This window comes from Chamaea fasciata, unplaced genomic scaffold, assembly GCF_029207755.1.
Source record: "Chamaea fasciata isolate MVZ Bird 193981 ecotype frontalis unplaced genomic scaffold, bChaFas1.0.hap1 SCAF_9, whole genome shotgun sequence".
NCBI classification, from domain to species: domain Eukaryota; kingdom Metazoa; phylum Chordata; class Aves; order Passeriformes; family Sylviidae; genus Chamaea; species Chamaea fasciata.
In genome coordinates this window covers 8020459-8045795 of record NW_027094094.1, presented here as the reverse complement: position 1 = coordinate 8045795, position 25337 = coordinate 8020459, and the positions used below count along the sequence as shown (strand labels likewise).

General features: G+C 48.7%; 1 protein-coding gene across 6 annotated transcripts in view; it reads right to left on the bottom strand.

Annotated features, from left to right (window-relative positions):
* Positions 1-25337, bottom strand: part of AFAP1L2 (actin filament associated protein 1 like 2) — a 66591-nt gene that overhangs the window by 4169 nt on the left and 37085 nt on the right. For 2 of the 6 annotated variants that reach the window (XM_066190882.1, XM_066190885.1), the window contains exons 2-15: positions 21283-21411; positions 20677-20754; positions 17613-17704; positions 13514-13604; positions 7459-7664; positions 6725-6904; positions 6058-6147; positions 5199-5283; positions 4415-4519; positions 3663-3874; positions 1845-1990; positions 1184-1295; positions 272-511; positions 6-183 (exon numbers count right to left, since the gene is read on the bottom strand). In XM_066190882.1, coding sequence (XP_066046979.1) covers positions 6-183; positions 272-511; positions 1184-1295; positions 1845-1990; positions 3663-3874; positions 4415-4519; positions 5199-5283; positions 6058-6147; positions 6725-6904; positions 7459-7664; positions 13514-13604; positions 17613-17704; positions 20677-20754; positions 21283-21411 — 1944 coding nt within the window. Of the gene's footprint in view, positions 1-5; positions 184-271; positions 512-1183; positions 1296-1844; positions 1991-3662; positions 3875-4414; positions 4520-5198; positions 5284-6057; positions 6148-6724; positions 6905-7458; positions 7665-9964; positions 10049-13513; positions 13605-17612; positions 17705-20676; positions 20755-21282; positions 21412-22091; positions 22352-22908; positions 22962-25337 lie in introns of those variants that run through there. The other 4 variants (XM_066190888.1, XM_066190887.1, XM_066190886.1 and 1 more) reach the window with 4 other exon arrangements.

Here is a 25337-nt window from a genome sequence, read left to right as displayed (position 1 = left end):
CTCACCTGGCAGTGGCATCTTGGGCCGGTGTGCAGGCACCAGCTGGGGGCTGCCCACTGGTACTCTGCCTGCTGGCACCTCAGGGGCCACCTGGGGCAAGGCAGTGTTCTGCGGCTGGGTCTGGATTTTGACAGCAGGCACCTGTGGCAGATCCTCCTCAGGCTCTGGCTTCTCTGGTTGTTTCTGGAAAGGAGAAATGAAGTGGGATGATGAGGTGTAGGGAACTGGCTCAGTGATGAAGCCTGGCTTGGCATCAAGGTTTGGACAGTACCTGCTCTGAGGTCTCTGTTGCCTTAGTACAGGGCTCAGCTTCCTTAGCCGCGGGGGCTGTCTCAGCTGTGCTCTCTGGGGCAGCCTTGTTGGCTGCCCTTTCTAGAGATGGTGAGCTGAGGGGTGAAGACTGGCACGACATCTTGCCAGCACAGTGTAGTAAGGACTTCACTGGGGTGAGATCCAGATACACTCTGTCTTGGTCCCCCTCCAGTTTGCTCTCACTCTTGGGTACTTCCTCCTGAAAAAGAGACCATCTGCTGCAACCAGAAGTACAAGAAACATCTCCCCGCACAGCAGCACTATCTCAGGCAATTTGGAGTACTTTCCAAAAATCTTAGAGGAACTAAAATGCCAGTCTCTGCATCATTCCACAGGGGGCTTTTTGAAGTACTGAAGGAAAAGCCCTTCCTGTTTTCCTTCAATAGGTCTCTCTGATGGTAGCAGCAGCCCCATGCAAGGAGATCACACTGTTCAACATCCAGCAACCCTTGTCACACTATTTGCCTTTCCTGAGGTAACAGTCCCATTCCCAGCATGACCCATTGTTCCTGTCCTTTCACACAGGACTTGTTCTTACAGGCATAAAATGGAATTTTGAAAGGCTAGGCTCCAAAAACCCCACTATCACCAAATAATCCATGCTGTTTGCTGATGAAAACTGGAATTTTATCCCAGCTGCCTGAGGATCTCTAGAGCCTCTTTCTGGAAACCTCTCTCCCATTCCTTTAGCAACTCCTTTCCACCACTTGGTTCTGCTCCATTGCAAAGGCCAGGATTTCTCCAGGGGCTGGGAATCTACTTCACCACTGCTGGGAAACTCCCGCCCCCCCTTTAACTTCTGGAGACTCTCCATGGCCAGACGTTTGCCATGGCCCCCCCAGAGCTCCCTGCAGCAGGGCATCTGTCTTACCACAGGCAGGTCTGGCAGATCCACATCGTCGTACAGCTCGTCCTGCTGCACCCTGCCCTTGGGCAGGTTGTCGATGTAGGCGTTGGGCTCGGAGTATTTCCTCTGCATCAGGCTGTGGACAGGCACCAGGACATCCCATCAGGGGGACTGGATTTGCTGCATGGCTCTGCAGCGCTGCATTTTTTAGACATCTGAGAACAGCAGTCCTGATGTCTGGGCAAGGCCAGGCAGCCAGATGCAGGAGAGGAGAAGGCAGAGCCACACAAAGCAGTGTGGTCACTGCTGCTGCTGCCTGTTAAGCAGCACCCACCAGAGTGGGGCTGTATTTCCCTTTGGCTCTTTCCTTTCTTGCCCAGCCCTCAGACACAGCAGCTCAGTCACCCTGCCCCAGTGGTATCATGGACTGTGTGGCTGAGAGCCCAACCTGCTTCTGCAACAGTCACTCAGGCAGGTGCCCCGTGGCAAGCTGCAGCTCAGGCCAGATGCACCCTGGTGGGACAGGAAGTGCTCTCCTGTCCCAAAATAAAGTGACTGAGCTGCAGCTGTGAATTTAACACCTATTTCCACGAGAGCCAACCTCCCACAAGTGCAGAGCCCCCTGATCTGGCCTGCTCTCCCTCTACCAGCCCCACCCAGCCCAGACCCATTACCAGTGACATACAAGAAGGAATTCTTTGCAGCGCTCACAATGCAGGAAACCCTGTCTGCGTCCACGTAATCGTAGGTAAACTCCTCTGGGTCTGTTTTCGAGCCTGACTCCGACAAGAGGAGGCCCAGCCAGTGGCCCATTTCCTCTGAGGACTTTGCCTGCAGGGTGAGCAGACAGACAGGACAGGTTGCAGCAGTGGTTCCTCTGCACTCACAGGGCTGATGCTGGCTTAGATTGGGTAGGCAAGCATGCTGGCAATCCCCTGGGCTTCCAAGGGGAAAGATGAACTGCTGGGTATTTATGATAAACCTGAGGCTGCGTTAAAAGTACAGTTCTATGTATGGATTGATTCAAAAATTTGGCAGCTACATAAATGCAGTCCTTTGCTCTGCTCCTTCCTAAAATTTCTAGTCAGTCTGCATTTTCCTTTCAGTGGTCTGACTCAGCTGTCTACAAGAGTAAGAGAAGTCCCTGGAGTCAGAGATGCTGGCAGGGAGCAGCTTTGGGTGAGGAAAGAGTGTGGGTTTTATTTTGCGCCAGCAGAGTGCAGCAATGAGATTGCCAAACAGAGGCAAGGAGACCCGAGCCTGCGAGGTCCCGTTGCCAAAGCACAAACCCCTTGCAAGGTTTTTTGCAGAGGGGATAGGAGAAGGGAAGAGCAACAGTCTGCTGCTTTAACATGGTCAGTACCCAACTCCCAGCTGCAGTGAGCAGTCTGACATTTTGCAACATGAAGAGTTAAATTCTGTGCCGTGAAGTCAGCTCTAGCAAATTGCCACATGCACCTCCCAGTGCAGGGGGCTCCACCTGAAGCAAGAAGAAGTTGGCTGATGCAGCCACTTTTTGCATTGATTTGAGGAGTCAGAGCAGTAACCACAAAGCAAAATTCAGGGCAAGTGAATATATATACACTTTCCAAACTGGAAAGTATATTTTAAGCTTTCAGTCTGTTTTATTTAGCAGAGACTTCAGTCCCCGGGAAGCCTGCCAGCCAGCCAGTCCCTACATGGAGTCTGACATTGAGTCTGACATCCCAACAAAGTACAGACTCTTCCATTCACAAAATGTAAATTTTCCCAGCACCTCTTCTTCACATCTGTAATTGGGCAAAAATTCTTATATACAGACATAACCTGAACCAGAAACTAAAGAAAAACATCTCCCAATTTCATGGCATGCCCTCGAAGTCAGTTGTTTAGCTATAAATATTCCACCCACTGGAAAAATACAGGAAATTGCTCACATTGTCCACCTCCTACTATAATCATGCTGTCGTCAGAGAGAAGTAAGATTAGAGATAAACAGTTCTGGATGCAGGCAAAGGAAAGTAACAGATGGAGATGAATTCACTTGCACTTTCAGGGGCAGATCTGTGATAGGCTTACTTGGGATGTGTGACCCATGGCTTTGGGGCTCTGTTGTCAAAAGATGAAGTTCTCTGTTCCTTCTAACCACAGCCTTAAATCCCTAAAGTGCATTCTTCACGCATGTGCAATGCACTCCACAGAACTTAATTATCCAAGGTTATCCTGCAGTCAGGGGAGAGAGATGGGAATCTCCAGAGAACCTCAAGTCCCACCCTCAGGTGAGTGCCTGATGAAGATGAAGGTTGAATGGTCCCTCTGGAGGTGCCAGCATCAGACACAGCCTGGATTACCAGCGAGGTGGGACACATCCTAGGTGACCACAGGCAGATGAACCAAAGTCCAGCTCTTCAGGTTCTGTTTTGTTTGACTGAGGTTCCTCTGGAGAACTCGCTGGGATTTAGACCCCCTGAGGTACCCAAGCTGACAATTTTAAGCAGAGCTTTCTCGGAGATATACACCCTACCTCCAAAACAACCCGTTCTTCCCCATTGTGCAGGATGCGGAAGGAGTAAAGATGATCAGGGCTCGGCTCTGGGATGATTTCACAACCTGCCAGACTCAGGGGCTGCTGAGCCAGCTTGCTTCTGTTCTTGTCCTGGTAGAAATGGAGGTGCCCGTCTTTTATCTGACACCACCGTGACTTCCACTGGCTGTTCACCAGCACATTCAGGTAACCTGCAAGTAAGCACAGCTTACTTAGCCACATTTTCCATTTAATCCATATTAATTTGTGTGCCTGGGGATTTTTAATGGGTAAGTTATGAGATCACCACGCAACTCAAAACCACAGACACCAATAAAGAGCAAAAGCACACAGACAAGCTGTCCTATCCATCCAAAACAGAGTGAGAAGGGTAAAAATCTTGAAAATGAGACCCTTGAAATTCAGGATAGGTTTGGAGCAGCAAGTTGGCTGCAGATGGTTGGACAAAGTTGGTCCCAGGTGGTAAATACAAGCTGACCCTCACAACTCTCCCTGCAGGCTCCCACACCCTGGTCAGCACAAATGCCCTGTGTGCACTTGTCTGGTATTACCCACCCTTCCTCTTGGACCACCCTGAGAGCCACAGTCACCACAGTCTGCATGGGTTTACTGGCAGGACCAGCTGGCACAGGCATGTTTGAGGAGGAAGATGCCTCGTGTTCATTCTGCCCTGCACACTGAGATCCAGCCCTGCGACAAATCCCTGCAGAGGAACTCAGGCTGCCACTTACTTGAAGTCTCCAGGGATCTCTCTGGGCTATCCAGGGAGCTGGACTTCTTCCTCCCAAGGTTCATGAGGTTGCTGAGTTTCAGGCCAGTTGTGCCCTTCTTCTTAACTACCAGAAATGAAAAAGACACTTGCATGGCTTTCCCAGCTCCCAGTCTGCTGTCTCAGCTGGGGGTCCTGCCCCCACCTCACACACATCCCTTGCAGAGGACAAACCTGAGACTCAGGGACAGGCTGGAAAAGTCCAGAGCCCAGGGAGTTCAGGAGCAAGACGGCACCAGTAAGATCAGTTAGGGATTTGTGGAAGATGCTAATCTGTAATGCTTTACACGTGGGTTGGCTCTGACCAAAGGCCAGTCACTGCAGGAGCAGTGGCAGGTGTTTGCACAGCTCTTGCTGGGCAGGTACCAAACTCCCTTCCCTTTCCTACACCACGAAAAATTCAATTAAGAACCATTATCCATAAACATTTACTGTATTCAAGTCTTTTCCTCTCTAAAACAGGGACACAAGGTGGGAGGGAGGAAAGTTTATGTCCAAAGAGCCTCTTCAACATTCTGATCAACATTCTTACGTGCATCTTAAACATTCTCCTACTGAGCACATCAGTCAGTGTGTGAATAAGCTTATGGAATCAACAGGTAATCCTGATAAGAATATCAAATTCCCAGGCATACACAGCTTTCATCAGGTCTGTTTGAGGTGGCAGTGGCAGGAGCTGCAGAAGCCCTGGCCCCATGCAGGGTCAAGGGCCTGTTTTCCCTGTTATTCCCAGGACAAAGTTTTACCATCTTTTGTCTCAGCTGTCTCGGTGTGGCCGTCGGTGCTGCTCCCGCTCTCGGAGGCTGCAGAGTATCTCTCAGAAACCTCCACCTGTCAACAAGCACCAGGAACAAGCTCCACAGATGCAGGTGACCCATTCTTCCAGCCAGAACGTGCTGCAAGGACCTTTTCCCCCTTCTCCCATATTATGAGGTCCCACTCTCTCTGTAGCAGATGCTTTCACCCAGACATCCCCAGCCAGCTCACTCACACTGTGCCCTTCCCATTGTTCCTGAACATCCTCACCCCAGCCGGCTCACCTCTGAGGAGACACAGTGGCACCACTGGTGCCACCCTACAGCCTCCTACCCTGCAGCCTGGCTGGTGGGGGCAATTGTCAATCCCTGTAGGGGGCATGGGCATAGGAACCACTCAGGTGCCCAAACAGGTCCATTTTGGGTATCCATGAGAGACTTAGGAAAGTCTCTTTGTCCTCCACTGTTTTGGAACAAGCTGGTCCCAGGGGAGTGTCACCTAAATCTGGACTAGAGACGGCCTATGCCCTGGCATCCAAGGGTCTGTGTCCCCCGCAAAGTTCTTGGTGAACACAACCATCCCACTGGATGAGACAGCAGCTGCTGTCCTAGATAATGGGTAGCCAAATGCTGAGTTAGTCTGGGAGGGAAGATCTGGCAACAAAATTAAGATGCAAAGGATAATAAAGATGGCTCCAAGAATGCTCCTTTTCAGCAGCACAGGGGTCTGTCTGGTCTCACTCGAATCAGTCTTTGTTTACCTAAAATTAAGGCACCTACACTACTATCTATTGAAGGAATAGGGCTGGAAAGTCTGAGTGCCAGTTCTGTGTGTAGAGACAAGATGTACCTTTGGGTAACTGAGACGCTGCGAGTCTGGGATGTACTGGTTGCCTTCACTGCCTCCTTCACAGAGCAGACCACTGGTCTCTTGGATTACCTGTGCAGAAGGGGAAGCCAAAGTCTGTGAGAGAGCTGCAGTAACAGGATCAATTAACCTCCCCAAGCTAGGACAGGCAAAACCACATCAGCCTGGGAGACCCATGGTTTACTGTCCCTGTGAGCCTGGGGACTGTCCTGGTGTTACATCAGGCCTCCAGCAGAAATTGCTGGATCCAAGTCACTGGGAGAGGCTGCCAGCAAAGGCAGCCCTGGCGTCTCACAGCCCCGTGACTGTCCTGGGCTCCAGGAGCCTCCTCCTCCTGCTGCTGTCTCAGGGGAAGCGCTACATTTACCCCTGCCCTCAGCCAATTCATGCTGGAGACCCACCCCAGACATTTCCCCCCTTGCCAAACCAGCTGGGCTGGGAGGTCCCCATGTGGCCTCCAGCACACTGAAGGCAGGAGGAAGATGCAGGAAGAATCCATCCCACAACATGAAAATGAAGTGGTATATTTGTATAAAGGCTTGCAGTGAGGAAGGGAGCCAAAGCACACAAGGACAGGGCTGAGATAAGATCTGGTCTCCCAGCAAAGCATGGGAGCACCAGTGGGACGAGTCCTGAAGGTGTCACTGACCCTGAGCCACTGCTCTGCCTGGTCTTTGCTCTGCAGCCCCAGCACGATGACATCAGCGTTTGTGGGGATGATCTTCAGCTTGTGCTCTTTCTTCCTCACTTGCTTTTCCTTGTGAATGACAGTGCAACCCAGCAAATTCACGTCGAGCTGGGGGTTGTGGTCTTTGGAGCTCTTGTAGCACTGGGGAAGGAGGATGGGAACAGGTGAGAGGCAGAGGAGGAACCTTCCTGCTCACTGGCATGAACTCAACCCCATGACTGACTCATGTAGCCACATGCATTAAGTTCACTGCACATAAGAAGGTCCCACAGTTCTAAAAAGTCTGCACAGAACACACACAGGAGATCCCTGTATGTACACATGCATCTGACTGCATGCATATATAGTCTGAAATACCTTTTACTGACACAGGATCAAGTATGGGATTAGCCTCTGGGGTAAGTGTCCCTTCTGTTCAACCACCTCAGAAAGTTTCCTCAAAAAGTATCCCTAGACATTTTGGGGGATTGGGATTTTGGTCACAAATGTGTCCTTGTACCCCCTTCAGCAATCCTACGCCCACGTTCTTTCTGAAAATGGCATAAGATCCCCAGTCTCCAGGACACGGTTTTTGAAGCATTGCTTCTATGGGTACTTTGTTTTATGCCAGCTTATTAACATGGTCTGAGGTGCCACTTGCTTCCTCAGCTCATAAACCCAGATTATCTCAGACAGAGAGTAGAGGATCTGCTTACCAGCAACCTGGTGTCCTTGATAACACACAGCTGTTTTGCCCACTGTCCCAGCCACTTCTTTCTCCACAGGAAGGCACAGATGCGGGCATCCTTCATCAGCTCAATGGTGGCCTCTGGGGATGGCCACTGGTGGGTTGCAGACTTCCCTTTGCTGCTCTCTTCCTCATCGTAAGATTCATAGGAACTACTAACAGCCTCACCATCTTCTATAACAAAAGCAAAGCTCTATCATTAAATCCATTTTTAGAATAACTCTGAGTCCAACGCTTCCCTCAGCCATGCTCACACATGCACAAGCTTCCAGTGCAGGGACATGTCTTTTGAGGCTCTACTACAATACAGGTGGATAATTAGTAGGAAAATTACCCTCATAGATCCTTTTTTTTTTTTTTTTCTAGCCCAATATGAATCTCATTGCAGTATTTTGTGTTTAATAGCCTCTGTTAGCAAACACTCAAAAGACACTTCTCAGCTGACCACAAAATTGAGAACATTCCCTTAGACATTTCCTGATGTCTGATGCTTTCCCCCCAAAGACGCTTTTATTACTTTCCACTTCAAGCCAAACACGCACAATTTTTAAGGCAACAGCAAGCTAAAATCAGCCCTTGTCCTCTAAATGACAGAAGTAAAAATGGTATTTGCAAGGCCATGCAGCAAGCAATGATCTATTGTATTTGAGATGTTGTTCACTTTCCCTCTCTGGTCCAACAGGTCCCTTTCTCTACGCAGCATCTAAGGGACAGCAAGGGGCTTTGAAGTAAACATTGCAGCACCAAAAATTACTCATAAGTGGCAAATGTGAGTGGCAGTAACAACATTTTTAATGTCCACTCTTAAATGGATTGCTATGTTACTAGGATGAGTTGGAATTTTCAATACTCAGCTCTAAGGCATTGCAGATTATTGGAGTTTTCAGCTGATCACTGGTACCAGGCTCATCAAAAACACTGAAAATGCTTTCCCTGACTGCAGAGGGATTTGCAGTGCTCTCCTGGCATTTAGAGCTCTAAGTCACAAGATAAGCTCACAGAGCAAGATGGTAAGATTGGAGCAATATTTGTGTAGGGTTTGGCATTCTTGTCCTACCAAACAGCATGGAGGAATATTGTTGAGTTTCACTGGAATTTAATCTAATTTGGATTCTCATTGAATCTTACTATCTACATAAACATTAACATTATCAGATTGGTGCAAATTAAAAGAAAAGCAATCAGGAAAGAGAAGAAAAAAGGCATCAGGAGCTTCACTGAAGAATGTTTCAGTTGGGTTTATTTGTTCTTTAAATAAAAGGAACTGAGAGGCAGTAACAAAGCTACACTCTTACCCCCAGTGAAATTTCACTCTACAACCTCCCTCAAGTGATCAAAACTGCAGCAATTAAACAAGCTTTTTAAAAGAAAAACACTCCCTTTCAAAGTCTCTGAATGGAACATACTACTGCCCCATCATCTCCATGGCCTCAACATATCAAACTGTCCATTTTTTGTGGGAAAACTTTACCCCCCTCAGTGCATTCTCACTATGCAGACCTTGTCCACAGGCACCCTGGGCAGAAATTCAGATGGAGTAAAAGTGTAGGTGTTTCTCAATCCTACAAACACCAAGAAGCTGAACCTTTCCACTGCTACAGGACCCTTCCATATGCAGCAGCAAGGATACCTAAGGGAGCCTCATGTTCCAAAACTCCCTCCTCATCCACACTGGGGTATTACTAACCACCCCTCTGGCCTTCTTTGGAGGTCTCTGGTGCCCCCCTAAGCAGCAGGCTTCAGGCTGCCACCTTACTCCTGAGAAGCCCTAGATGCTCTTCTGTGCATCAACCACAACCACAAGTGTGGCTCCTCATGAGATGAGCTCTTCCCTACTTGAAGAGCTGCAGCAACTGCTGGGCTGGTGACACTGCTACAGGCTCACAAAGGAAAGGCATTTACCAGGCGGTGCAGCTGGCAAACTGGGACAAGACTTGCCTGGTGGCTTGTGACAACCCTGTGGTCACTGCTAAGGTTCACTCAGTCCCAAACTGTATAGCTCAGTCATTGGTGGCAGCCACAATCTTGGATGTCTTTATCTAAATCCGCCTCTGCTTTCCTGTGGGTCCTCCCATGAGCTCCCAGGGAGCTAAATCAATGCCATGATGCAGGAAGCTCAGACCATCATCACCCCACTCTGCCTTTGCCTCAGTGGAGCACCTTCAATCGTTCACCGAACAGCCACTTGTCAGTATTACCACACATCAGCTCCACACCAGTGACAGAACCAGGTGAATAAAAGCTAGGGAAGTTCTCTTCATTGTCATCCTGAGCACAGGGAAAGCCACAAAAACAATGCTTTGTGCGAAACAGACAGGGAGAGGTGGTTACCCTCCATGCATGTAACAGGCAAATCCAGGGGGAGGTACCTGACAATCTTTGCTAAAACTGAGGTTTGGGGGTTTTTGGGGGGGAGGTTTTTTTTGTTGTTGTTGTTTAAAATAGGCACTTCAGGTTTGGAAAGCATGCCATACCCATAGTTATTGTGGCATAAATAACGCCCTCAGTAACCTGCAACCCTGGCCTGGGTCCAGCCGCAGCAAGCCTACCAAAAAGACCTGCACAGTCAAAAAGAAAGAGAAAGGGAGACAAAGAGAGAAAGCCACAGATAAGCAAATGCAGAGAACAAGGGCATCAATCCCCTGGGCCAGTGAGGCTGTCCCATCCCTGCATGCCGTACTAGGCTGGGACTTCAACCAGGGACAGCATTTTCAACCCATCCCCTCAAACGAGGCAATTCCCTTTAAAACCGAATCGTCATCGTAATTAAAAGCAGCCAGGGCCGATGAGCTGTTTCAGCCAGAATAATTATTGCTCAGCTGGCAGCCACGTCGGTCCTCTCCGTTTTCACTCCGCTCCTTATCGCACCCTCCAATTATGCAAAGGCTGCCGATAAGGGTTTAACACATTTCAGCCCAAGAGGGAAGGGAAGCAGCAGCCTCTGCTGGAGCTGGAAAATGAAAGGCAGAGCGTCCCCAGCGGAGGGTTGGGAATGCTGCTGATGAAAGATGGGCCCCGACACGCAGCGGACTCTCCCGCTTGCTTCGTGTTAATTAATTCACCCACGGTTTGCTACAGCGCCTCGCAGTCCCACCTCTGATGGTGCACAAACCTCTATCTCCTCAGCCCATCTGGAGGCTTGCTTTGATGTCCTTTCTTGGCAGTGCACCCACTTATTTTAGCGGTGTTCCTATTTTTGTCTGATTTCACTACGCCCATTTGTTTGGGGACACATGGGTGTCTTCCAAGGCTCATGCTGTAACAGTGTCAGAAACAGTATAGCAGAGGGACTTTTCACAGGAGCTCATAGTGACAGGACAAGGGGAAATGGATTCAAACTGAGAGAGTGTAGGATTAGCTTAGGTTTTAGGAAACAATTCAATACTGCAAACTTGTTGGGGAACTGGCACAGGTTGCTCAGAGAGGCTGTGGATGCCCCAGCCCTGGAAGTGTTCAAGGCAAGGCTGGTTGGAGCTCTGAGCAACCTGGTCTAGTGAAAGGTGTTCCTGCACATGGCAGGGGGGTTGCAATGAGATGATTTTTAAAGTCCCTATGATTCTATGAAAGACCACCAGCAGCTTCCTGGACTGCCACCCTCTCCCTATCCAGCTTGTGGGGAAAGGCATAGAGAGTTCGGGGGGTGACTGGGGCCAGGGCAAAGCCATGCACGTCCAGACTTTAGAACAGCAGTCACACCAAGATCCCAGGTCATTTGCTAGCAGTGAGCATCACTGTGTAGGACAGGGACAAAGTGCTACTGACATCTGATAGCGCACAGGGTGGGGCAGGGGGAAGGGATGGGGAGCTTGTGCTGGATGAAACAAAGGGCAAGACACGGACCTGCAGGTTTGCCCACAAGCTGCAGCCTGATCTCTTGAGGCAAACCAGGGCAGCAGCATCGCTGCCCAGCTCCCCACTGCACAGCACACCACTCTTCACCTTCTGAGCCCCTGCAGGCTCTCCTGCCACATACCTGCTGCTCCACATCTCCCCCTGCTCTGCCTTCTGGCTCACCCCACAAGGAACCACCTCCAACACGAGGTTGTCAAAAGCACAGAGATTCTCATGATGCTTCCTTCCTCCTCACACAAAACACACTTTGTAGCTCACCAGGAGGTTTGTGTGGAAGGGATGTGGTGGGCTCTGCAGAGGGGACTGGTGGCTGAGCAATCACAGGATGCAAAGGCACCACACACATCACTGGTGAGGAATCACTGGAATCCTCTGTCCCATCTCTGCTGGCTTCACAGGCTCCTATCTCCACTTAGAGCTGTGACAGTGCTCAGTAGAACACTGAGCCTGCTGGTGCAACAGCTGATCACAGCAGCCACAGCCAGCCACCCAGAGCTGCCCCATTTGGACAAGGCTCCCATCATTTGTGCTTTTCGCCTTTTTTTTTTTTTTTTTTTTTTTTTTTTTTTTTTTTTTTTTTTTCCAGAGCTCTCATCTCTCATTTCCTTAGGCATCTGAGTGACCTAGATTTTGGTGGGTGGTGGGTGTATTTGCATCTTGGAGCGGCAGGTTACCAAGGAAAAGCAGAGGTGGGAGCTGGCTGTGCACTTATCACTCCTGCCAGCCAAGTCTCTGAACTGAGGGCGAGTTTATGGAGCTCCCGGATAACACAAGCTGGGTATCTCAGCACATGGATCCATGGCTGTATTGCAGCTAATCCTGCATATGCCTTTTTGTGCCGTGGCTCTTAACAATTTATCCACTTTCCCAATGGCAGCAGGGGGAAAAAAAAATCTCTTTTATCTTACATTGCAGGCATGGGGATGAGGCTGCAGCATCCTGGGCTGCCCCAGCTGCAGCAGGGCTTCACAGGGCGTCCCAGCCCTCACCTCAGCCAAATCACCCAGAGCCTTTCAGCAAAACACAGGGCAGAGCCAGAGGGGCCTCTCCTCTGCACTAAACAGCACCTTTCACCCTGGCCATGATGAGCCTGAACCTTTTCCCATCTGAGCTGGGCACCCTCTTCCTGTTCACTGGCATGGAGCTTCAAAGCCTGGTAGCTCACACTGGGGCTGGAGAGGACCCAGCTTCTCCCTAGTGAAGCTCAGATTCAACAGCCAAGGGTTTAGATCCAAGTCTTTCACCCTTAACTCTCACTTCTTTGCTTGCCTCGACTCTTGCCACTCAGCTCTGTCCATGACACACACTCTGCTGCAGCCAAGGCTGATGAGCAGAGATCTGCTTCTGCAGTGGGGTGATATAATCTGTCTCATAAGGGCTTAAATGGATTATAAAGTGATGACAAGATCAGCTCTGCTATCAGATCAGAGGAAGGCAATCTCTCAGTGAAGGGTGTTCAACAAAAGGATGCAGGAATACATGGTAAAAAGTGAGAGTGTGGGAGCTCAGCATGCAGCAGCTTCCTCCCAGAGGGGTGGGAAGCCCACAGGGGACAGGCATGGGTGGCACTGCTCCAGGACACGGCTGGGTGCTGCCCCAGGCAGTGGGTGTGTGCAAGGGAACCCACACACTTTCCCCTCACGCCAAGAGTGGCTTTCTAATCAAGCTTCACAGATAGTTAAACTGCCACAAGAGACAGAGCTGAATAAAGAGCCAATTATAAAAATGGTTATCACTCCTAACAGACCAGCAGAGCCATGGATTTTGAGCCCCAAGGGGACAATTAGAGTGCCAGGACAGGAATGCAAGCCACCACAGCTTCACTGCTCAGTCCTGAATAGAAACTTGTGTTTGACTGCAGTCTATCTGCCAGAAAACCACCAAGACAAAGAGAACCCACAGTGGTTTCTGGCATTTTACACCGATGCTATGTTGACCCAAGTATGTTACTAACTTCTACAGGAAAGGTAAAAATTGGAGTAATCCAGTAGTCTTTGATTTCCAGCTAGCATTAGGTCTGTAATATCAAGTGTGACGAGCAGCAGAAAACAAATTTGTCCCAAAAGCTGTACGAAATATCTGTGCTTCCATTTACTGATTCTCATGAACCTCATGTCCTCCATCTCCCACATGAACCCCCACCCACAAGAACCCCCTTAGCTGGGATATACCATTTACAGAGATGTCATAGGGCTCAGCCTCTTCGTAATATCCCTCTGGGGATTCAATCTTGGGGACCGGAGGTTGTTTTGTTTCGAGAATCTGCAGAATAAACACAAAAAAGAAACATGATCTAAGGTAAAAACAGATCCTTCAAAACAACGAGGTGTCCTTTCCCCTTTTCTTTTAAAGCACTCAAGTGCATCCCAGTGGATGAAATCTTTTAGATGTGGTACAGTTAGCTCAAATATAAATTGAAACTACTGTATAATTGCACCATAAATATTACTTTCTCTCATGTTGCTGAAAGCCCTGGGAAGATCAACTCATAGCAGCAACTGCAAGCCATCAGCCTTACCCTGAACTGAGATTTCTGCCTGCTGCACTGACCCCCCCTAAGATGCCCACTGTAACTGGGGATGGCCCTCTGTGCTACGGATTGTCTTATCAAGGAACCAGAAGGGAGGACAATTGGTGCAACCCTGGCTTGAACAATGAAAACATACCCTGAGCAGTCTCTGGTCATGTCTCCAAGTCCCTGACTGATAGAAACCAACAGCTAAAAATCTCTGCTTCAGGAACTATATTGGGAATCTTTATTGTGCTCTTAACAAAAAATGAAGGAAATGGATAAACAACACCAATGGAAAATAAGCCTTTGAAAAGAGTCCAAGTGCTGGAAAATCCCTGTGGTGCCTGCCAAACCCTTCCCTAAACATAAGCAAGGGCTGGCAGGAAAAACATGCCTTGATCCTTTAGAAATATCAATACATGAGGGGAAAAAAAATTCAAGTTAAGAAACAAACTTTTTACTTTTCAGGTGATTCACACAGATGTTGTTGGACATGAGATGGCAGAGCAGCAGCAAGAACAGATGATCAGTAGGATAAGCACAGAGCTTATGTTCTTCCCAAATTCCTGGCATCCCATCTCCCACCCTGACCTGACAGTAGCACTCCCCTGCTCCCCAGTGAGGTGTCCCAGCTCTTCACCGGGGTCAAACCACCCCCAGCAATCTAAAAACCAGGATGCTCTGTCTTACAATGCTTCAGCTGACCTGATTGGGGCTGTGCTAACCCTGACAGGATGCCCAGGGTTAAAGCCCCTCTCCCCCCAGGAGGAGAGGCACAAAAACAGGTCTCTCTGCAGGGACAGCAATGCTGAAGGTCACAAATCATGCACTGTGCCAGCCCAGGATTGCTCCCTGGGGAAGAGGGGCCAGTTGTGCATCAGCACTGCAGAGCAGCCTAAGGCAAGATCAGTCCATTTACAGGTCATGCCAACGTCATCAAGCGCAGGTGCAAAGCTGTCCATCCATCCCGCCCCAGATGTTTCCACCAGCAGCTCCCGGTGCCCAGAAGCAGAAAGGAAGCTCTGAAGGAAAAGATTTTCTGGCCAACAGCTGCCCACAAAGGGAAGCTTGGGCCTGTGGGAGCGAGGAACCCTGACCACATCAAAGTCACATGGCTCTTCCCACTTGGGCGAGCTGCCCATGGCTCTGCCAACCTCCCAAACTTCCCCAGAGCTAAAACTCCTTCTCACGTGGGTCTGCCAGATGCTGTGAGCAGACTGAACTTTCCTTCCAGAGGCAGGTAGAGCACTGCTGGAAAACAGTTGCCCTCTAAACACTTAAAAGGTTTAGGAACTTCTTGTCCTAATGTGTTACATTAAAGAAACCAAAACAAACCCAGTCACTCCAGAGCTTTACTTAATCCCTTCCCTGGCTAGGAAATGTGTCTGTAATTGCCATCTGTGGTGGCCTCCTGCGTGTAGCCAGCTCACTTTGCCTACACAAAGAAATGCTGTGGGGTTTTTTTGACACCATCCCACAACTGTCAGGGAAGGGGCTGCTCTGTTTTGTTTCCTACAGACGATGAAAGCCAACAGGGTGCACCTTGGCTGCCCCAGACCGTATTTGTTTTGTCTCCTCTTTCCCTAGAGACATGGAGTGGTTTACTCTCTAACTTAAGTCAAAGGCTATATATTGTGTTACTTAATCATGCTGGCCCTCACAGATCATTTGCCTGTTGCATTATGGCACAACGAGCATGCAAATATAACCACCTTGGCCATCTGCATCCGTACCACAGGACTTTTCCTGTGGATGGCTGTGGGAAGAGGGAGAGTGCCAGGGCTGCAGCAGAGGAGAGGTCACCAATGTCTGAGCCACAGCCTGCAGAACTCATCGTTTAAAGGTTGTTTTGGGACAAATCCAAAGGAATCAGTGGGAACCAGGTGGGCCACCCCTGTTGGGATGCTGGTGTCTGTGGGTGCCAGGGACAATCTGTGCAGAGTTTTATCACCATATTTCTTCTGTGCCTCAAAGGCAAGTGCAGAGCAACAGCACAGGATGCCCGAGTGTCACCAAACCACAGAAGACTCTGCAGAACTAAAATAGATCAAATCTGAATTCCTCTCCTAACCTCCCAGTTTCTGTGCAAGGAGTTGTGCTCCATCCTCCACTGCCCAGGTGGCTGTGGCTCCTGCCTGCACTGCAAATGCAGAAAGGGAAGATCCATTTCCCCCTAACAGAAATTTCCACTCATTAAAGCTCTCCCCAGCCCCACTCCTTGAAGGACACTCAGAAATCTTTGCTGCCAAAGCTCACTGACACTCAGATGCTCACTGGGAGGAGCTACTTGACTGCTGCATCCAAGGGAGGTTAACTCCAGTAGTAAGCAGGTGGGAGAAGGTAATTCCCAAGCACAGATCTGAGAGAAGACAGGTGCCCTTCTCAGCTAAAATCGAAGATTATTTTTTTCTAATTCCCTCATTTAACTTGCTGATTGCTCATCAGAAAGCTGGGCTGCACCAAGCTCAAGAGAAATACCTTGGGGACACTCAGCTGCTGCTTCCCCAGTGGTGCCTTCAATCCACCTCCTGCCCACTGTGAAATACAGAGCCGAACAGAGATTCCTGCTCTGGCCACTGCTACCAGGCACTCCAGCTCCAGCCATCTGCGTGGGCAGAGCCCTCTGGGGCTGGAGCAGCTCCCTGCAGGCAATCCCACTGCATCCGAGGGTTTGCCAGCTGCATCCCATCCTATCCCTTGTTTTCCCAGCTCCTCCAGCTAACTCCAGCTGAGCCACACAGATCCCTGGGCAAAAGTCCTGGGGCCTCACCCTGCATCCTCCTTCCTGGGAAAAGAACAGATCCTCCTTCATGGTTGATGGATGCACCACCCCATCCTCCTCCATGCCTCCTCCTCCTCCCCATGCATGCTCCCTGCCCTCCTTTCCTTTCACATCCTGAAGTCCCAGCTAACAGCAATTCCCACATTGCATCAACTACTGAACAGCAACATTCAGGGTCTCGAGGTGTCTAGGGCAGCTGGGCTGGCTTGCTGGCAGAGACAACATCCCACTGAGAGCTGATGGTGGTTAACTGACTTAGAGCTGCCCTGCAGAAAAATCTACAGAGCCAGCAACTCCTCCTCACGGACCTGTGGGCTGCACAACCAGAACTACACCAGCACACGGTGCACAGACACCACCAGGTGCTCCAGCTGTGAGCAAACCTCTGGTAATGGCCAAACTGAGAAAGGCTCTGGCAGCAAGGGAGGTCCTGGTACTGCTCGGGGACCTCCCCACCACCCCACAGCAGAACAATTCCTGGCTTTTCTAAGATCATGTCAGCAGCCCAGCCACAGCTGATTTACAACTCAGGAGATAATTCCAAAGCAACAGCTGAGAGTCATCACAACCTCTGTTTCTTTGAAAACCTCACTTCTCCTTCCTTAAGCCTGGAGTGCCGTGCAGTGAGTGTGGGTCTCCTGGCAGGGAGCACAGCCCAATTTGCACACTCATGGAGAGCTCCCACAGCTGCCTGCTCCACCTTGGGAACCACAGGGGTTCCTGGCTGTCAGTAGGTCAACCACATACTGACTCACAGTCTTTGCAAACATGAAATATACAGCTGGTTCAATCCCTAGTTCAATGTTTTGTTATTATTTTTAAAATAAAGCTCACCAGGACTCTTTGCCTCACTATCATACACAGGCACAGGTCTTTGCACCCAGCCGTACTGCACAGGATGTGAAAAAAGGGAAGCCCCAACGGGTCCAGAGCCCCAGGCTGAGGCAGTGAAAAGCAAAGGGTGTGAAAAACTTACCTTTGGAGGGGGGAGGTCTGGCAGGCCCTTCTGAGGAGGTGACAAATGCAGCCCTGAGTCTCCATTGGTCAGGGAGTTCTTCCTATCCAGCACTGCAAGGCAGAAACAATTACACAGATGACATGTGGCATCTCCCAGCAGAGCACTTGCTGCCCTGGGCTGTGCTGGAGCAGCAAGATGCTATTTCAGGGGGCAGCAGAGTGACAATTACAGGCAGGGCTGCAGGGCCACCACATCATTTCAGGCCATAGCCAGGAATGTGGCACTGGGAGACCCAGCAGAAGAGCTGACCTCTGGTTTTAGGGCATGTTTTTCATTCTGGAAGGAAAATTGTGAAGGCCAGATCCACTGGTGAGACTTTAAAGGGTCTTGAGAAGCAGCAGGGGCAGACACTACACAGTGTCTGGAAACCCATGGCACTTTAGTCCTTGCTGGCTCTGATCCCTGCTGCTGCGAGCAGACAGGCCAGTGACTGTCTGTTCCTCTGCTACCCTTCGCAAAAAAATGGATCCAGCACCAGCCTCCTCCCAGGGGAAACTGCAAGGTGGCTGCTTAGCTGAGTGCACAGTGGCTCACCACAGCCAGCCATGACCAGTAGTGTAATCACTGCTCAAGGGAGGGCTGCGCCCAAAGCAGCCCAGGACAAACACATGTACAGGCATATGGCAGCAGAACTCCTCCAGGTGATCTGTGTCTGCCTCTGCAGAGTCAGATTTTCCAAGCAGATGAAAGCAGAGTGATTTAGTATCTGGAGAGTACACTGAAGGCTCAGAAAACTTGTGTTCAGTCCCCCTCTTCTCCTACCACAGAACTCCTGGGTGGCCTCAACGAGTGCCCAAATCCCATGACCTCTGAGATAGTGCAATGATGGATGTACCCCTTCCTTCTCCAGCATCACAAATCGCAGACTGTTTCCTTACTGGGGTGGGAGGGAAGGAACGTTTTTCCCTAGACAAGCATTAACATTTTGCAGGTGTCCTCTGATAAAGATGCCTCTCTAAAACCTGCAGCTTGAAGAGGATTTAGAAGAAGGGAGGAAAAAGAAAAACCATTCAAAATCCTGCTGAAATTCACATCTGTACTTTTACTTATCTGTGCTCTCTGTTCCTTGTAAAAGTGAATGTCACCTGGCATTTGGGCTAAGAGGATCACAGTGGCCACAGCAGGAGCCCTTCCCGTCAGTCCCACCTCCCAGACTCCTGCCCCTTTGTGCTCACTTCCAGAAGGAGATGGCATTTGGCTCACTGAAGAGCCCTGTGGACTTGCAGGGTAGAGACTTGCAGCATCTCTCAGGTAAATGAGATCCAGTAAATTACAGTGCCTTCATCACCCAGTGCAGGGAATTCAATTACTGGGCCACAGGAAGGCATCTCAAAAGCGGCGTCTGTTCCACTTAAATCCTTACCGCTGAAATTGCAAGTAGATAAAAGGAGCAGGGAAATACATTTTTTTGTGCAGAAATCACATATTTTAAAGTTTGGAGGGGTGACTTTTGGAGCTGATGGACTTTGGAAAGCAATTCATCCTGTGCTGCTGGCGCATGCTTGAGCACAGCTGTTGTGGGGAAGAAATTCTGCAGAGCATGAGAGGTCCTGTCAGCTCAGACACAAAAGTGTAGTCCCTAATCCCATTACAGGCACAGAATTGCAGTAGATAAAAGGGACAGAGGGAGTTGCATAATCACTGGAAGATCAATACCACACCAGTATCCCCTCCATCCACTAAACCTGAACCTGCAGGCACCTCTCCATCCAGTCACAGGGGCAGGATCAGGGCTCTACACCCAGCTGCAGCTATGGCTAAGATCCTACACGTCTCACTAACTTCAGCATTTCCAAATAACTCAGAAGTTTTACTTGGAATAGGGAAGTTGTTGAAACAGAAAGAGAGAAGTGCCAGGTCCTGCAGGGAGTGACTGAGTGGGCAGGGTCCTGGCCTTGATAGGGAAAAGTCTGAAATAAAAGAACCACCTCTAAAAATAAATTGTATGAAATTTTCCCTGTGTTTGAGCATGGTGGATGCTTTGCTATATCCACCCAAATGAGAACTTACATAAAGAGATGTTTCTGTTGCTGCTCAGCTGCTGGGAGCTACTGGGAGGCTGTATGATCCTATTATAGAGCATTACAGCATCACCCAGAGGGCCCTGTCTGAAGGTCACACTGGGGCTGCACTGGGAGGACATCCTGTCTTCAGAGGCATTTGAAGTTAGGCCAAGTTTGGCTGCAGGTAGTTTAAAGAACAAATCAAACCAAATAAACAAAAAAACCCACCAGAAAGAAATAAACCGAAAACAAACAACCCTGGAAGTTTAACAATCCCGACTATTGCAGGACCAGCACATCGGCAGCAGGCTGCACTGGTGAGTCCTTGTTTCATCCCTCTGCATTGGAAAGCCTGGGGTAGGACCAGCCCCTGACTAGGTGTGCATTTAAAAAATGTGTGTCACTAATACTCTCACTCCATGCAATTATCAGCAACCTCTTTCATGGTGAACTTCAAAGAGGAAGAACATTTTTAGACAATTATGTTCTTTGCCGTGTTAAAAATTCAAAACCTGGGAAAGCTAAATTGGAAAGGAATATTTTATCTAGGTTTAATTTCTTGGCTTTTACTCTGCAGAACTCTCACATCCCTGGGAGATGAAGGTGCTCTGTCTGTGCAGATGGTGAGCCTCACAAGGCTGTGACAACACAGACCCTCTGGGCCAGAGCAGAGCAACACAGCAAACAACAAATACACTTTCAAGGTCTCAAAGATGCAAAAAGTGACTTGTTTTGTGGCCAAAGAAAGCATGAAGGCTTCCTTGAATATTTCAGGCACTGGAGCTTCAAGCCTTAGAAGGCAACGTTTTTATCCCAAAATAAAGACCTCCAAAGTGCTACTTCCAGGAATAACTTTGCAGTGTTGGCAAGGACCACTATTTCCAAGGGAATGTTATGAAAATGGCCCTTCTGCACCAGCAGCTGCTTCAGCCCTCAGAGCTGCCAGAGCAAGGCTCTAACCTTGTGTGCCTTCATCATCCCATGAGACACGATGAAACCATTAATCTTCAGCTCCCTACCTTTGTCTTGTTTCTCTTGGTCACCCTGCTGTTTATGGACTGTCACTTTGTTCATATAAATATACTCCTCATCACCACCTGCAAACAAAGGGAAAAGTGAACTCTTTACCCACATGCTGCTTGCACGCTGCTAAGTTTTTCCACAAAGGCAGATGTAAAAAGTGTCTCTGCTGAGCACATTTGGAGAGAGCCCGTTGGTTGAGGCAACGTGCAGGAAAAAAACCCAAGCAATAATAAAAAGCAGAAAAATTAAGTGCTTTATGGTCAGGAAATTCCGTAAGTTAAAATTTCTACTTAAACATTAACTTGGCCAAAGAGTACATCCTGTGTATCTTACAAAGTGGATTAAATAAACTTAAGGTTTAATAAGGAAAACAGAAAGGATCAGGAATCTTGGGAATCCTTTGCTTGTAAAGCTGGACACATAACTACAGTAATTTCACACAAACAATTAGAGGTCACTGCAAAAATAAACTCAGTTTCATTTTCTCCTTCTAATTTTCATGTCTCCTCTTCCCACCAGCCGCCAGGAAAATGTTGCCTCAAGACCCCGTAGCCATTCCCATGGCAGCCCACCACCCCATCCTTGGTTTTCCTCATCTGTACCACTGGACTTGGTGTAGACTTTCAGAAGGTCAGAGAGGAAGCTCTTCTTCACCACAGCAGTGCTGCTCAAATTCTCCTTGTCCAGTATCCTCAGAAAATCTTCGAGTTCTGTGAGCAGCTGCTCGAGAGCTACAACAGAAACAGAGACAACTGTTGGCAAAGCAGCTGGGTGGTGTGTCAGAAGAGGACATCTGTTAATTCCATGCTTTCCAAAATCCTTTGCTTTCTCTGCCCAGGAATAGTTCATATTTAATTTTCCAGCTTGAACCCTGCCTCTAGCTTTGGAAAGAAAGTGAGTCTCAAACCAAAAAATCTCCAACTTCCCTTAGCCTGTTCACACATCAGTGAAATCCCATGTAAATACCTATTCTTCCATTAGGACTTCTGGCTCAAGCAAAGACAACCTGAAGAGATTTTGAGCATTAGGGCTGAGATTACACGAAGGCAGCTTGCAAGGTCTTGATGCATGCACCTAGAGTAGAGTCCTGGTAAATATCATTCAAACCTCATTTGGCTTGGGACCTACCAAAACTCCTGGGTTCTGCTTCCTTTTTCTAAGCCTCCTCCTTATTTGTGAGAGATGGGGCCCTGGCAATCCGGTCTAGTGGGAGGTGCCCTTGCCCATGGTAAGGAAGTTGGAACTAGATGATCTCTAAGGTCCCCTCCAGCACAAACCACTCAACAATTTTATGTTTCATTCTACCATTATTCCTTTGTGTGTACTAATTTGAAAATGCTTATGTGTGTATTCCAAAAAGAAAAGAAAAGAAAAAAACAACCAAAAACGAAAAACAAAAACAAAACCTCACCTCCTCACATACACAGATCACAATTCAAATTTCTCAAGACCACAGAGACCGCTGTAGCGAGTGAAACTGAAGCCACCAGACTCAGCAGCATCTCTCAGTGCCTCAGGAAGCCCTGCAGTACCCAAGACATCCCTGCATCCCAAAGCAAGCAGCTGGGACACACCACTCCCCAGCCCCAGCCCCAGCCAGGCGAATGGGTTTGTTTTCCTCCCGAGGAGGTGCTGCACACCCTGCCACCAACAAATCACTGCTCTGACAGGGCCCACGCTGAAGCACCAGCCTCTTAATTGCTCGCTTTTGTTCACACCAGAGTTTATCGCGGGCTAATTAGCAGCAGGGGCGGGAGGAGGAAATAACAGAGTATTATGTGGAGAGAGGAAGCGCCGGGCGAGAACGAGAGCGTGTGGGAAAAACGTGCCAAAGCCAGCTGGGACTGCTGCTCCCCTTTGGAGGCTCCCCGGTCACCTCTCTCCATCGCTCCCTGGGGCTGGGCATCCGCAGAGGACGTGGGCAGTGAAGCCTGGGTTTGCCACCAGCAAGCCAGGCACTGACTCCTCAGCACTCCGCCAGGGAACTGAGGGATAACTTGAGTGGGGCAGCGCTCCTGTCCCTTTTCTTACAGCATTCCCACACTGGGTGAACCCATGGAACCCCGGTGAGCCGCAGTTCACACCCATGAACTAGAAAAGTGTTAACTTGTGGATTTTGGACTCATAATACCAAGCATCGGAGCAGTTCTACTTAAAGAGCTGCCACATTTAAGGTCACAAAGGACACTTTCTTAAAGGCAGGAGAAAGCCATCACCTTCCTACTCACCTATCTTCAGCCAGCAGGCAACCTTCCTGGGGTAAAGACTGATAAATAAATTACACTTTAAAGGTTTATGGTGCTAGCTGTTAATTGAAAAAACTTGCTACTGAATTAATCTCCACCGAACTGACTGTAAAACAGCCTAATGACTCCAGATCAATCAATAACAGCTCCACAGGATCCAACCAACTTGTAGGTATTCACACTTTATACTATACCCTCAACACCAAATTAATTCTCTTCTGGTCTGATTTAGGACCAGTAGGGAATAGAAAACACCTGCATCATGCTGTGTTAACTCAAATGTCTTTACTAGCTTCTGTTTAGCCCAGTGAAAACAAGAATCACTTTAAGAAACAGTAAGTGGTTGGTTTTTTTCCATAAGCTGTGAGGAAATAGGTAGCATTTGCTGATAATAATACTGGATGCCAATAAGCCATGAATGGTGTCAAACCTACCCACAACTGGTTTCTCTAAAGCATCAGGGACCCTGCTTCTTTCAAGTTTAAGGAAACCCCTCAGGGTAAATCACAGCCTTGCCATACTCATCTGCTTCAGTGGCCCACATCAGAAAATTCAAACTGAGGTCAGGTCCTGCTGGTCAGGCCAGCTGCACAGGACATTCATGTGTCAGGGATGATATCAGAAAAAACAGCACCAAGGGTACCTTAAACTTAATCTGAAGCTTCAGGAGGAGGTAATCTCCCAACAGCTGCCCACATGGATGTCACAACAGTGGGTTTGCAGGGGAAGGGGGCACAATTCCCATTCCCTCCTCCACGCCCAGACTGCAGAAAATGACTTTATTCTTCTCCCAGGCATCCACAGCTAGCACACACACAGGGTTGAGCTCTTATGAATAGCACAGCCCATACAGTAGGTTACATTTTCCAGCCCACCAAAGCTGAACTCAGGCTTCCAGTGACTCAAAGCAGCTCATTTAGGATGTGATCCTGGGGCCACAGAGGTCAGTGGAAAGACTCTGTCAGGCCTCAATGGATTCAGACTTCAGGGACTCCAGAGAGATTAATTTTGCTCTTCTTCTGCAAGAAGCAGTATATAAACCATCTGCTTCTATGCAAGTATCTCTCTGAACTCAGCTGGACATTCCCAACCCAGACCTGATACCTGCAAAAATAACCTCCACCGACCATTCATTCTTTCAGAGGGAGAACAAGCTAACACTTATCAGAGACTGATGAATGTGAGAAGTAAAATGAATTAATACAATGAGGGTCTCTAAGATCCTCTGTGCAAGCCACTATCACAGCAGGTCAATAGGACTTAAACAATTGAGAGCCCTTGTGCATTAAACCATCTCAGGATTCTGAGTGCTGGAAGTCACTGCTTGATCTCAGCTACAGACCTATCATGCTGTGCTGGTGATGTATGGAGCACACTCGTGGTAAAACCAAGCTGGTGGCTTTTCAAAGCCGCCTGAAACAAACAGCTCTCCCTCCAAACTGCATGGTTTTGCTCTCCTTGTCTTAGCAGTTCAGAAATGAGAGCACATAAAGAGATGATTCCTGCTCTGCAGAGCAATAGTTAGAGATGCAAGGAATGTATTTGCAAAATCGTATGGCTGTGAGCAGCAGGATGAGAGATCAGAAGTAGACAGAAGCCCAAGTCATAAGGCACAGAAATTCTCAGATGCTTTTCTGAAACTTTTTTCCACTGCTATATTGCTCCTCTCAACTCTCATAGCACTTCTTTGTGACTCGAGTAATATTTCTGGCACCACCTCAAACAAAGAGCTTCACAGATCTTACAAAAATTCAGCCCCCTTCACAGAAAACAGGGATTGCCTGTAAGGTTCAGATTGTCAGAAAAATTAAGAGGTTTGGCCAAGGTCACTGTGAATACCTGCGCTGAATCCAGTCCCCTCAAGCACCAGGATATGACCTACTCCACTTCCCTACAAAGCCACAGACCTGGGGTACCATTAGAAATCACAGCTCAGCTCATGTCATATCCTTCTCCATGGCAACAGACATCAGCAACTGGATAAAACTTGCAGGAATTTCTCAACACATGATGGAGAGAGGTATAGGAGCATCACAGTCAATGGGAAACCTGAGTGATTTGCATCTGCAGTGAGTGGATGATCATCCCTGGAAGGATGGTACTTTGAAAGATGTAGACATATCACATCTTTACTGATTTAATAAGGACTTTCAGGGTGGGGGTTACAGTCAGAATTACCAGCTTCTTCTTCTTGCATGCACTTAACTGGATGATGAGATTTGTTCTCCTTTCTTTTACTCCAAGACAATGCAACCCATTTTACAGAAACTCCTGGGCTGCCCCTGACCACCACAGGCTCTCTCAGTTTGAAGGCTGCAACTTTGGTCCCAGCAATAAGCAAAGAGGTGCTTTAAACACAACTGATCTGTTCCAACAGCAATTCAGTGGCAGCAGGACAGCCCTGAAAAGGG